At 39.0% G+C, this 13,397-nt stretch overlaps 1 protein-coding gene across 1 annotated transcript in view; it reads left to right on the top strand.

The window, feature by feature from the left end:
• The window catches only part of RBFOX2 (RNA binding fox-1 homolog 2), a 274,449-nt gene that overhangs the window by 78,663 nt on the left and 182,389 nt on the right, over positions 1-13,397 (top strand). The window contains exon 2 of the mRNA XM_081818997.1: positions 9,076-9,126. Coding sequence (XP_081675123.1) covers positions 9,076-9,126 — 51 coding nt within the window. The remainder of the gene's footprint in view (positions 1-9,075; positions 9,127-13,397) is intronic.

Raw genomic sequence — 13,397 nt, 5'->3', positions numbered from 1 at the left:
TGCCTGTTTCCTTCCCCAAATTAGGGAAGTTCTCTGCTATAATTTGCTCCAATATACCTTCTGTCCCTCTTTCTCTTTCTTCTTCTTCTGGGATCCCAATTATTCTAATGTTGTTTCATCTTATGGTATCATTTTTCTCTCAAATTCTGCCCTCGTGATCCAGTAGTTGTTTATCTCTCTTTTTCTCAGCTTCTTTTTTTCCCATCATTTGGTCTTCTATATCACTAATTCTCTCTTCTGCCTCATTTATCCTAACAGTTAGAGCCTCCATTTTTTATTGCACCTCATTAATAGCCGTTTTGATTTTGACTTGGTTAGATTTTAGTTCTTTTATTTCTCCAGAAAGGGTTTCTCTACATGCTTTTTTTCAAGCCCAGCTAACATCTTTAAAATCATCATTCTGAACTCTAGTTCCGGCATCTTACTAATGTCTGTATTGATTAGGTCCCTGGCAGATGGTATTGCCTCTTGTTCTTTTTGTTGAGGTGATTTTTTCTGTCTTGTCATTTTGAACATGACTAATTTTTTTTTTTTAAAGATTTTATTTATTTATTTGAGACAGAGAGAATGAGAGAGACAGAGAGCACATGAGAGGGGGGAGGGTCAGAGGGAGAAGCAGGCTCCCCGCCGAGCAGGGAGCCCGATGCGGGACTTGATCCAGGGACTCCAGGATCATGACCTGAGCCGAAGGCAGTCGCTTAACCAACTGAGCCACCCAGGCGCCCGAACATGACTAATTTTTATCTAGTTTTCGAACACCTTCAGTGATGCTGGATGGCCATTTAGCAGTATTTCTAAAGAACTGACTTTAAGCTAAGAAAAATTGAAGGTTAGTTGTTTGGAAATCTGTGACTTTGTAGGAATGAGTCCCACAGATTGGATTTCTCTCTCAAGGCATTTGCAACTGATAGACATGGGGGAGGTCCACACAACTCCTTCACAGCATGTTAAATACTGTGCCGGATAAGCTCTACTACAATTATCTCCTTTAATCATCACAACTTTATGAGGTAGAGTTTATCTATTACACATTCGAGCAAATTGAGGCTCAGAGAGATTAAATGATTTGCCCAGAGTCACAGAGTTAGAATGTGACACAGCCAGTATTTGAATCTACATCTCTTTCACTCCCAGAGCCCCTGCTTTCTGTATTATATCATGAAAGGAGCTATTTGTATCTGCAGTTAGCAGAGTCTGAGGCAAATCAGAGGCAAATCACTTCTGTGATTTGAGAGACAAGAGTTCTCAGCTCTAGGTTCTCTTTTCTGTCTGCTTAATCGAAGTACTTAGGATAGAGCACTTAATCGAAGTACTTAGGATAGAGCACTTCTCTTTGAACCTCAGTTTCCTCACCTATAAAGAAAAGGGATTTGATTGGTTATCTTTTCGAAATCTGTCACTGTTATTAAAAAGAAGAAATTTTACTGTGTTCCAGAGGTGGGCTGTGAGGACCCAATCAGTCGCTGTCAGATTTTAACATGAAACATATTACTTATACAAGGGCATTTTTTTTTTAACTTAAAAAAAGAAAGGGTAGGAGGTGGTGAATATGACAAAGTACTTTCATCAGTTGTCTTGATCAGGATGTAGAATAAATTATGTTTTATTTTATTGGAGCATGAAAGCTTAGTTTACCAGTCACCAGTAGGACTTATGTTGAGATTATGTTGTTAGATACTACCAGATTCATATCCCTTATAAGATGAAGATCTTATCTCTGGGTACCTTGGACCCTGTACGGCTTGGAAGCAGAATGATACCCTCTGGCTGCTTAGCAATCTCTCTTCCGGAGCCAAAGGTTCCTGTTGTTGGGATTGGATTTTGCATGCAGTAACGTATGGAATTTGGGTACATCTTCAGTTCCTGTGCTGTTCCCTTCCATGTCCGTACTTGAAAAACAGTAACTTTGGCTGAAAAACAAGGTAGTGAAATATCTTGGGAAACTTGATTTGCTTGTTTTTCCAGCCAGTGTTGTTTAAATCAGTCTTTCCTTCCGTTGTTAAATATGTGTAGGGTAATGGGAAGTCCATTTTCAACTGCAAATAAGTTGGTGAAAAATCTGGGCTTGTTACCATTGTCCAAGTTTTGTTTGTAGCAGACAGCTTCGTTTCTGTTTCTTTCTTTTGCTTCTTTTTACTCACCTCTCCCCAAATTGCCTGGTGGCAAGAATTTACTTTGTTCCATTCTCAGTATTTTTCTTTCCCTTTCATTTTGTGAAATGGGTTTGATTTTTTTGGACACAAAAGAAAGACAATGGGGTGGATTTTAATTTTAATTTTTTTATTGCTTGGTGTAACTTCATTGTACATTTCTGGTTTTCTCAACCCTGCTCCTAGACAGCCCTGTAATTGATAGAAGCCAATAAGAAATACTCTTGTAATAAATCTCTGGACATTGAACATGCGATCTGTTAAGCAGGTGAAACCAGGGGAGATTGGCAGAAGAGGGTGTCTTCCTTAGGCTCCTGTTAGTGTTTTATGGATCATTCCATTGCTCAGGAGTTATGGCTAGAGTATTCTATCACTACTATATTTCCATGTCAATGAAGGAATTTTTGATCTTCAGTGTTGTTAATTTCTCATGACACTTCTCTTTTAGCTGTATTTTAAAAATGCTTAAGGAAGCAGTGCTTTTTGCTTTTCCTCTCAGGTGCAGTATTTTGGATACTTTTTGCAATGGGCATATATTTGACTAATCATTCAGAAAAGGTATTGACTTTCAGAATCATTTAGGAAAGTAGCTTTAGAAACCCTGCTGTCTTGTAAGCATGCATCAGTCACTATGCTGAGGTGTGGTCCTCCACTGAGCACCTACCCCCATTCCCACACACACTGTTCCAGAAGATCTTCTGGAGGCCTGAGGTTTGTTGTTGTTGTTATTGTTGTTGTTTTAAATAAATGTTAGTTATGGTATCATTACATTATCTTGTAATTATTATAAGTTTGAGCTCCTCAAGGGCAAGTATACCAACGCTGCATTTGTCATAGGCAATTGTTCAATCATTCTTACTGAATAAAGGAAGGGTTCTTTTGCTTAAATGGATTTTTCAAACATAGGTGCAAGTGGGAGCCTCTAAGCCTCCTGTGAAAGAATATGGAAGTCAGGTGCTAATTTTCTTCTCTCAGTGTCCACTCTACAAGCATGGCCCACTGTAGTTGCTCTATTTGACCATTACTTAAGGAGCCTTCTATTATTCTCTCACAGGTCCACTAACTAGAAGCTTCTAAACAGGCTTAATTGCTGACCTCTGTAGTCACTAAGGATTCTTGTGGTTGGCATTTTATTTCTTATGTATTCTTTTTATTTTTGAGCAGCCTCTGTGCCTAGGCAGAGTCAGTTTTGAACTCTTTTGAGTCTTGCTAGGCCAGAACTTTTATTTATGGAGGTGCATGCTTAGCTGCTAAGCCTTTTCTCTTGGAGTTTAACACGTCTGGTTTCTATCCCATCTGTTCATTAGCTAGCCTTGTAATTCCATCTCTGCTTTAAATATCAGTTATTATTTCTACACTGAGTGAAAACTCAGATCGGCATGTCTTAGCTGGTCAGCACAGTCTCAGGGCCAGAGTGTTCTCTACTGGTTGTCACGAAGCTGCAGAAGTCCTGGGTACAGAGTTAAGAGCTAAGTGTGAGGGCAGCTCAGCCACTGTCATTAACTATTTGGCTTTGAGCAAATCACTTAATCTTTCTGAGATTCAGTTTTGTTATCTGTAAAATGAGGGTTATAAAACCTATTTTCTGCATTGTGAGGACTAAGTAAGATTAAGTGAAGGTATTTTTGTAAGTTACAAAACATTATGGAACACTGGTAGTAGTGACTTAATACGCCAAATAATACGTGAATTTTACGTGTTGTAAAATTGAAACAATTCAGCTAAAGCGTGCCCTCTCAGCCTTCCACAAATCTTCTTCTCCCTAGAGGTAACCCCTATGCATTTATTACTCTGTGCATTTATTTACTTTTTATGTGCATGTAGAAATCTCTTTTCGTATTATGATTTAAAAAGGTACATTGTCCTATCATTTAATATGACGTGAGATAATTTGTAGAGATTTTACCTTTTTAAAAACTTGCACACAGGGTGTTGAGATAAATAATAGCACCTATTCTCATTATTAAGGGAGACCAGGGTTCTTTCTGGTTTTTCACTATTACAAACAACACTGCATTGAAAGTCTTTGCACATGCTTCTTTGAGCACACATGCAAGTGGTTATCTAGAGAGGCTATGAGAGAAAAGATGTGAAATTACAAGAAGGTGTGTGCACTTAGCATTTTAATGATTATTATCAAATTGCTTTCCAAAACAGTGGTCTCGATATAGTTATATTCTGACTATTAGATATGAAGGTGCCTATTTACTCTTCTTGCTAACTTGTGATATTTTCTTTTTCATTTTTGCCAGTCTCATGAGTGAAAAATGATATCTCAAATCCAAAAGAATGTTCATAGACAGTATGGTATGTGAGTGCAAAGAAAAAGCATAACTGGAAACAATTTAAAAATCTATTAAGAGGAAAATAAGACAGGTGAATAAATTGTGACATAGTCATAAGATAGAATACTGAACAGGAGTCACAGCTACTGAGATACAGTAAAGATGCATAAGGGGGATTTATCTCATAGTCTGGAGCAAGAAAAGGAAATTGCTAAAGAATACAGATGATAAGATCCATTTCTATAAATTAAAAAACATGCAGAGTTAATGCATTTTGAAGGGACATATTTATACATGATCAAATTAAAAAGGAAAGCAAGCTTTTGTTATTAAGTGTAGGCTACTTTCAGAGGCAGGAGTTTCTGAGGGCTCGTGAATTCCAGATAACCTTACCTGGGAGATGGGGGAGAGAGAGGAGCTTGACTTTGCCAAGGCCTGTGGAGGAATGAGTCCATTTCCTCTGACATCTATCTGTGCAGCCTGCTACATTTGTCTTTGCTGTTAATGTTTCTGACAATACCAGCTTGTAGGTTTGATTTTTTTCCTTATAAAAAGTTCTCTGCATTGTTGAACTCAAGAATATAGTTTATATGTGGGATATTCTCTGGGAGTGATGAATGTTAATTTTGCTTTTGGATGTTTTCCATTACTTACTTAATCATATAATTTCTTTCTCAATCTTAAAATAGTTACTGTAGAAAAATAATATGGAATGGTTATTGTAGAAGAGAATTTGATAAAATGGAAAGAATAGGGGCTTTGGAGTCCAACAGACCTGGGTTGAAATTTTTTTCCCTACTCAGTCCTATGCTTTATTATCTCTTTGCTACTTTCTGCTCTTCCTCCCCTCCATCCTGAAACTATACCTGATTTAGTTGCTCAGTATCTAGTAGTTATCACCATCTTTATCATCATCATTGTTGTTAAAATCTGTAGGGAATGGTGTCAAAGTAAATTACAGAATCCAGAACAAATAAGACACTTAATGTGGATTTCAGAAGGAGCCCTGTTCTTTTTGTTATAGTCTAAGCTGTATATGTCTCCCCTGTAAAAATTAGTGTGAAAGCAGCTAACCATGGCCCATTATTATTATTGTTATTAAATAATAGGTTGATTGACATAGAATTCACAGACCATAAATCTCACCCTTTTATTTTTTTTATTTTTAAAGATTTATTTATTTATTTGAGAGAGAGCACGAGCAGGGGGAGGGGCAGAGGGAGAAGCAGACTCTCCACTAAGTAGGGAGCCCGACGCGGGGCTCAATCCCAGGACCCTGGGATCATAACCTGAGCCGAAGGCAGACACTTAACTGACTGAGCCACCCAGGTGCCCCAAATCCCACCCTTTTAAAGTGATATTAGTAGTTTTTAGTGTTTTGGTAGTTTTTAGTATAATCATAAAGCTGTACATCTGTCATCACTAATTCCAGAACATTGTCATCACCAAAACCAAACCCAGTACCTGTTACCACTTACTCCCCATTTCACCCTTTTATCCCCTAGAGCTGCTAATCTCTTTTCTTTCTCTATGGATTTGTCCATTCTGAATATTTCATATAAATGGAATCATACAATTTTCTGGGTTTTTTTTTTCACTTAGCATGGTGTTTTCAATATTATATTGTATCATACTTTGTTCCTTTGTGTTACCCACTAACATTCAGTTATGGTTATATCATACTTTATTTATCCATTCATCAACTGGTGAACATTTGGATTGTTTCTACTTTTTGGTGATTATGAAATAAAGCTGCTATGCACATTCCAGTACAAGGTTTTGTGTGGATCTGTGTTTTCAGTTTTATTCCTTACACCTAATGTGGAATTGCTGGATCATATGGTAATTCTGTTGTAACATTTTGAGGGACTGCCAGACTGCTTCCAGAGTGCCTTTACCACATTCCTACCGGCAATGTATGAAATTCCAATTTCTCCACATCTTCACTAAAGTTTGTCTTTTTTTCATAACGGGTGTGAAGTATTTTCTCATTGCAATTTTGATTTGCATTTCCCTAATGACTAATGAGGTTGAGCATCTTTTCATGTACTTATTGGCCATTTGTATTTCTTCTTTGGAGAACTTCCTGTGCATATCCTTTCCTCATTTTAAAATTTAGGTTGTCTTTTTAAGAGTTCTTTATATATATTTTGAATACAGGCACTTTATCAGATGACTTACAGTATTTTCTCCTATTCTGTGAGTTTTCTTTTCATTTATTGATGGAGTCCCCCCTTGCTTTACTGAGGTATAATTGACCTATAACACTGTATAAATTCAAGGTGTACAAGGGTTTGATTTGGTGCACTTATATATTGGGAAGTGATGACCAGCGCAGTGTTAGCAAACACCTGCCTCATGTCACATAATGACCATTTATTTGTTATGGTGGGAACGTTTAAGATCTACATTCTTAGCACCTTTCAAGTATATAGTACAGTATTATTAACTAATCACTATGCCAGACATTAGATTCCCAGAATTGATGGTATCCTTTGAGTCCCAGAAGTTTTTAATTTTGTTCAAGTCCAGTTTGTCTGTTGTTTCCTTTGTCAGTTGTTTTTTTTGATGTCATACTGAAGATAACTATTGCCTAACCAAAAGTCATGAAGATTTGCTTCTCTGTTTTCTTCTAAGAGTTTTGTGGTTTTAGATCTGTGATCTATTTTGAGTTTCTATATGGTGTAAGATAGCGTTCCAACTTCATTCTTTTATATGTTGATAGCCAGTTGTCCCAACACCATTTGTTGAAAAGACTGTTCTTACCCCCATTGATTTTCTTGGCACCCTTTTCAAAAATCATAATTTTAACATAATTTTAAGGGTTTATTTCTGGACTCTCAGTTGTAGCCCATCAGTTTATATGTCTATCCTTAGGCCAGTATTACCCTATCTTGATTACTGTAGCTTTGCAGGAAACTTTGAAATCAGGAAGCATGAATCCTTCTGCTTTACTCTTCTTTCTCAGGATTGTTTGGCACCTATAATTTTTTAAGGCTGTTATCTTTGGTGTGGTTTCTCTGGGGAGACTTAATTTATAAATGTCCAAAATAGAGACTTAGGAATCAAAAAGGAGAACGTGGATTTTCTGTGATTGAATCAGTGATGAATGCCAAAATAACTTCAGCTTATTGAACTCCATTTATTTATTTATCCATTGTTTTGTGTGCCCATCGTGTGTTAGACACTGTGCTAGATTGCAGGGAAACAGCAATGAACAGACATGGTATCTCTGCAGTGAGCTTATGTTGGCTCCTGGCTTCATGCTTTTAATGCAGTGTGGATGTCTGATTATCAAAGATAAGGATATAATCAAAGCCAATCTATCATTGGTTGGAAAGTACTCTTGCCATATTTGAAAGTCCTATGTAGCAGTGCAGATTCTTACCTTGTTATTCTGCTAGTTGGAATGAAAGTATAAATGGATGGAAAAAGAAGATGAGTATTTTCCAGGTAGCTGTGTTGAGCATGTTGAAGAAATTAAAAAAGCACCATATGTTCTCATTTACACTTCGGTATGCACATAGATCTCCTCCCATTTAAAAGTTCACTTGAAGGCAAGGGCCTTGTGTTATTGATCTTTCTTACTGATGACTATCATCTAACCGTACTTTAAAAATATTAGGTGTTTAGGGAGCCTGGGTGACTCAGTTAAGTGTCCAACTCTTGATTTTGGCTCAGGTCATGATCTCAGGGTCGTGAGATCGAGCCTTGCATCGGGCTCCACACTGGGCGTGGAGCCTGCTTAAAGTTCTATCTGTCCCTCTGCCCCTCTTCCCCCCTTCTCTTTCTAAAAAAAAGTAGGTGTTCAGTATGCGTTGACTGAATGATTGAATGGGTCAAGCCATGAATGAGTGCTCATATCATATGACCTTATACTAAATTAGGGTTTGCCTAGCTTTTATTGGCTATCATTTTTGCCCTCAAGGATCTTGATTTAGTGGTTAATGTGAAGATGAGACACTCAATATGATACACCTTTACAAAAATAAGATTTATTGAGTCATAAATTATATGAAAAGGAAATTGTACAAATAGCCTAAATGCATTTTAATATATACATGTTAGGAGTCACTTGGGTCCATAGCGTGATATGGGGTGTAGAGGAAGTCCTGAGCAGAGGTGGGATTTCATGTAGGGTTCAAAGAACTGAAGGAACACATATTGATGGAGGGGAGTGGCTAAAACTTCTAGGCCAAGAGGTAGTTCTCAGAACGGGTGGTACTGTTCACCCAGGAGACTTCTGGGAAAGTATGGATGTTTTTTGGTTGTCCTCATGTTTAGGATTGCTACTGGCTTTAGGGCCAGGGAAGCTAAAGTCCCACAGTGTGAAGTTAGGAGTTGATTTGTCTCAAATCAGTGGCTCCCTATTTGAGATATACTGGGAAGGAAACAGATTTAGCTGTATAAGGAGGAAAATAGTGTTTAAGAGTAGTTTTTTGAAGCAAATACTATTTGTTTGGTTTGGGTTTTGCCATTGTAGAGGCTGAACTGGGAGAGGTATGTAGTTATAGTGGAATATAGCAATGGAACATCTTAGGAACTGTTGCAGGAATTTATATTTGATCAGTTTGGATGATTTTGGTGATTCTTAACATTTTCTTTTGTCTTATAGTTTGATTTTCTTTTCTTTCTCTTAGAACGAGCCTCTGACCCAAGGTTATCATGGATTCCCAGCACGGGACAGCCAGGTTGGTATCTGCTGTTATAACTCAGATGGGGTGTGTGTGTGTGTGTGTGTGTGTGTGTGAGCCAGGTTGGTATCTGCTGTTATAACTCAGATGGGGTGTGTGTGTGTGTGTGAGCCAGGTTGGTATCTGCTGTTATAACTCAGATGGGGTGTGTGTGTGTGTGTGTGTGTGTGTGTGTGTGAGCCAGGTTGGTATTGCTGTTATAACTCAGATGGGGTGTGTGTGTGTGTGTGTGTGACAGCCAGGTTGGTATTGCTGTTATAACTCAGATGGTGTGTGTGTGTGTGTGTGTGTGTGTGTGTGTGAGTGACAGCCAGGTTGGTATCTGCTGTTATAACTCAGATGGGGTGTGTGTGTGTGTGTGTGTGTGTGTGTGCATTCTAAGGGTCCTATGGTAGAGAGCATTTCCTGAAATAATTTTGGAGAGTGATGTGGTTAGTTTCAGCAATGACTTTACATTTGAGATACAAATAAAATATATTTTTTAATCCTAAAAGAACTGTAATCACGTTACTGAAATTGTGGATATTACAGGGAAAAAAAATCACTCAGGCGCAGCCATAATTGCTTTTGTTTTTTCTTCTCCAGGCTGATAGTAATTTTTTAACCTGGTTTTCTTGATGTCTCATAATTCTAAGTGCTGGGCTTGCCTCTTAATTCTCTGCCACTTAGCCCCTGCCTGCACCGATTTTTTTTGAGTCCTTGCAATAATCTGCAACGAGAAAATTCCATTCTCTTTCCTGGGGGAATTCAGCCTTATGGTTTTAATCAGGGAAGGCTTGCTTGAGAGAGGGAAGTTTCTGCTGCCTTTCTTCGTTAGAGAGGGAGGATGATTGGAAAAAAGCCCAGGTCCTACTGTGGGTAGAGCAGTACTGCTTCCTGTGAGATATCCCCTGGATGCTTTAGGTGAGTGCATAAAATGCCTTCCCTATCCTTCCACTGTTTGAAACCTTGAGCAGATGAGGCTGAAGCTGCATTAGGTTAGAAGAACAGGTAAAGCTGCCTCAGAGGAATGATGTGGCTTAAGATACCTATCCTCTGAAATTTGTCTCCTTGCTGTTTGGACATATAGATATTTTTCAGGAGATTTGAAAGGGTAGCTCCTAGCACTATCTTTGAATGCCTATCCAACTTCCCTGTAGGGTTGTCCAAAAATGCCCTCACTATTAGGCTTGTCCAAAGGACATGTGTCATCAGAGTGCTAAACCAGAGTGTTGTGACATAGTTGAATCTCATCAGAGCCCCTGAAGCTGATCTTAACAACTAGGATGGCCCCATCATCAGCGGTCATCTGGTTGAGTACTTGCCCAGTTCTTGCACTTTTGGTGCTGGGTTGGCATCAGACCAGCCCCAGGTAGGGTATGGAGAAAAAGGGGGAGGGAGAGTGGTGTTGATCTCTTTGTTCATCTCCCGGTGGGATCATCACCGTTGTCATTGAAGTTTGTCCCTATGGAAGTTTTTGTTGAAAGATACAGTCATTTACTTCAAATCTAAAGAAAATATAGAGGATTTTTTTTCTTTCTTTCTTTCTGGTTTGGATCTGCTCTAGAGCTTTTGTAAGCTGTGAAATTTATGCCCTTTGATAGTAGTTCTATATCGTGGCCATATATCAGGAAAAGTATTACTGCCTAGAGATCATCCCCCAGAGGTTCTGATTGAATAGGTCTAAAATTGGGTTTAGTCATTCACATATTTAGAAATCCTTATAGGTGATGCTGTTTTGCGGCCAGGGTTGAGAACTGTAGTCCTATGGGCTACTTTAAAAGGAGTGACATTTTCTGTTTCATCCTGTACTTTTCACCTAGGACCTTTAAAACATAAAGGATCATGGTCAGTCTCTATCCAGTCTTGGATACCAGTGCGTATGTTTACGTGTTTATAAAATTTTGCTTATGTTGGGTTATAGGCTTATTTTAGATATAGAAAGGTAAAACTAATTGAAGTAAAGTATGGGAATAGACGTACTGAATTTAAAAGGATCTGAAAGGTACTGTATAATGCTCTGTTCTTCCTGTGGGGATTGCAGATCAATAAGAAACTAAGCAAAAGGAATTAAGAGGAATTTGTTAAAGCACAGTTGCTTGGAACTGCTTTATTTTTCCTTTCTCTTGTGGAAGGGACCCACTTCTGTAACCTGCACCTTCATTACTCATACTCTCTCTGCTGTAGGTCTATGCAGACCCTTTGCCATAGTTTAAAGCTGCTAATTTACTTTGAGGCACATTCTGATGGTGACAGGTTTATATCAGTTTATTTTCTTGGGCTTTATTTTGTTCTCTGGCTGGATCTTTGAATTACAGATCTTAGAGCAGTGCAAACAGGCAAATATTGAATAGCTGCTTGTTGTATTTGATGAATACAGAATCCAAATGAGTACTGCTAATTAATGCGCCTAACCTTGTGAACTCTCACTTTGTGCGCTGAGGTTTGGGAGGCATTTATCAGTGTGCAACACTGGTCACTGAGCAGCCTGAGCTGGGCAGAAACTGAACTTGTGATCTTTACATTTCCCCAGAGTGGTTTGGCTCAGCAAATCAGGAGCCAGGGGGGTGAGGTGAAGGTGAATTTTAATAGTGTGTATTTATTTGCCCTCATTCTTTTGCTGTTCCTTTCTAAACTGATAGGAACCGTCCCCAGACAGGATTTTTATTAGCATCTCCTCATGATTTTAAAAGAGACAAAGTTAAAATCCTGATCCTCCTAGAGCACTGTCATCTGTACTTTCCCACCTCATCCTCACAGTCACCTTTTGAAGTAGATAAAGCAAACACTTCCTTTGGAGAGAGCAGAAAACTGAGGCACACAGAGATAAAGTGACTTATCCAGGGTAACCATACCAGACAGTAGCTGCATAAGAACTGAAATTTGTCTTCTCTTTGTTGAGGGCCCTTTCCTCTGCCCTGGGGATTGTTCCCTCACACAAGGAAAAGTGTGGTCATGTGCGTGTAGGCCTGCTCACTCCCATACTTCATTTATTGTTTGGCGGCTTCATAGGCCTAGTGAAGCTCAGCTACAGATTTAGGAAGTCATGGCCCCTGGTTAAGGATTATTACCCCTGAGTTCCTTAGCACCAAGTAGACCAGCATCTCACTGTTCAGTGACCTTTTTCATGCCGTTATGTAAGCTCCCACCAGCACATTTGAATTAGAAACCTGTGGAGCAAAGGAGGGAAAAAAACACCTGCCACCTTGTAGAGGTTTTGCTTTTTTATGTGCAGTCACCCCAGCCTTCTTTCCCAATCAGTTAGCAAGCTTTATGAGATGACAAGCCATTGCATTCATAAAGCACTCCAAGCACTTCACCGTGCTTGCTAACGGGCTTTCTCTGTGGAAGTGCAGGAGACGAACTCGTCCAGATTTACAGAAGTGAAAACCAGCTGGAAGGCTGAGTGTCTCACCTAAGGCTGTACAGGAGGTTGGATTGATGATACAATATAGCGGTTTAGATTCCCAGCTGATTGTTTCTCTGTGGTTTATGTATATAAGCAGGTGCTTATTTGAGTGTTGATTAAGGCTGGAATATTTTGTGGGTTTGTAATATTTTTAAATGAGAGAATGTTTGTGTGTATTAACTCCAGGGTTTTTAGATAGGAGGGGCTTAGGAGTATCAGTCTCATTAGAGTATCTGCATAGCAAGCTTACTATTTTTGCCAACATTATTTGTTTAGGATGACTTTCGGGGGCTTCTGGAGAGTATAGTGGGAGTCCCGAGGCCAGCCCCTTGCCATCTCTTGGTGCCATAACTTTATGTCTGCTATATTAGGATGGCCATATAATTAATTCATCATTCTAGTTGGAGCACTTTTGAGGGTGAAAAGTGATGCTCATTTGAAACAGTCCCAGGCAAACCTAGATGGGTGCGGTGTGTGGTCATCTTAGCCATAATTCCAGAACTGTAGCGAATGTCCCCTTAACTGATGTGATCAGGAATTGGGATTATGGCACAGTGCATTGCCTAACATTTAACCTGGGTGGGAATGAAACATCACCATTCACATTTGAGATGAGAGATGGTATAGATTCTTGGTTGGGTTCAGGTGTTGAGTCAGGTGTAGAGCTGAGAATAATAGTATGTTAAAAAAAACTAATGTTTGTAAAGTACTTTACAGTGTGCTTCCGTGTTCACTGAGTTTTGATCTTCACAATAGCTCTGCTAGGTAGGTGGGGCTTTACTATCTCTATAGATAAGAAAACCAATGCAGGGGGCACCTGGGTGGCTCAGTCAGTTAAGCATCTGACTCTTGATTTCAGCTCAGGTCATGATCTCAGAGT

Source organism: Leptonychotes weddellii, chromosome 5, assembly GCF_054177405.1.
Source record: "Leptonychotes weddellii isolate Sample4059 chromosome 5, ASM5417740v2, whole genome shotgun sequence".
Lineage (NCBI taxonomy): Eukaryota > Metazoa > Chordata > Mammalia > Carnivora > Phocidae > Leptonychotes > Leptonychotes weddellii.
This window is presented reverse-complemented; position numbering and strand designations above follow the sequence as displayed.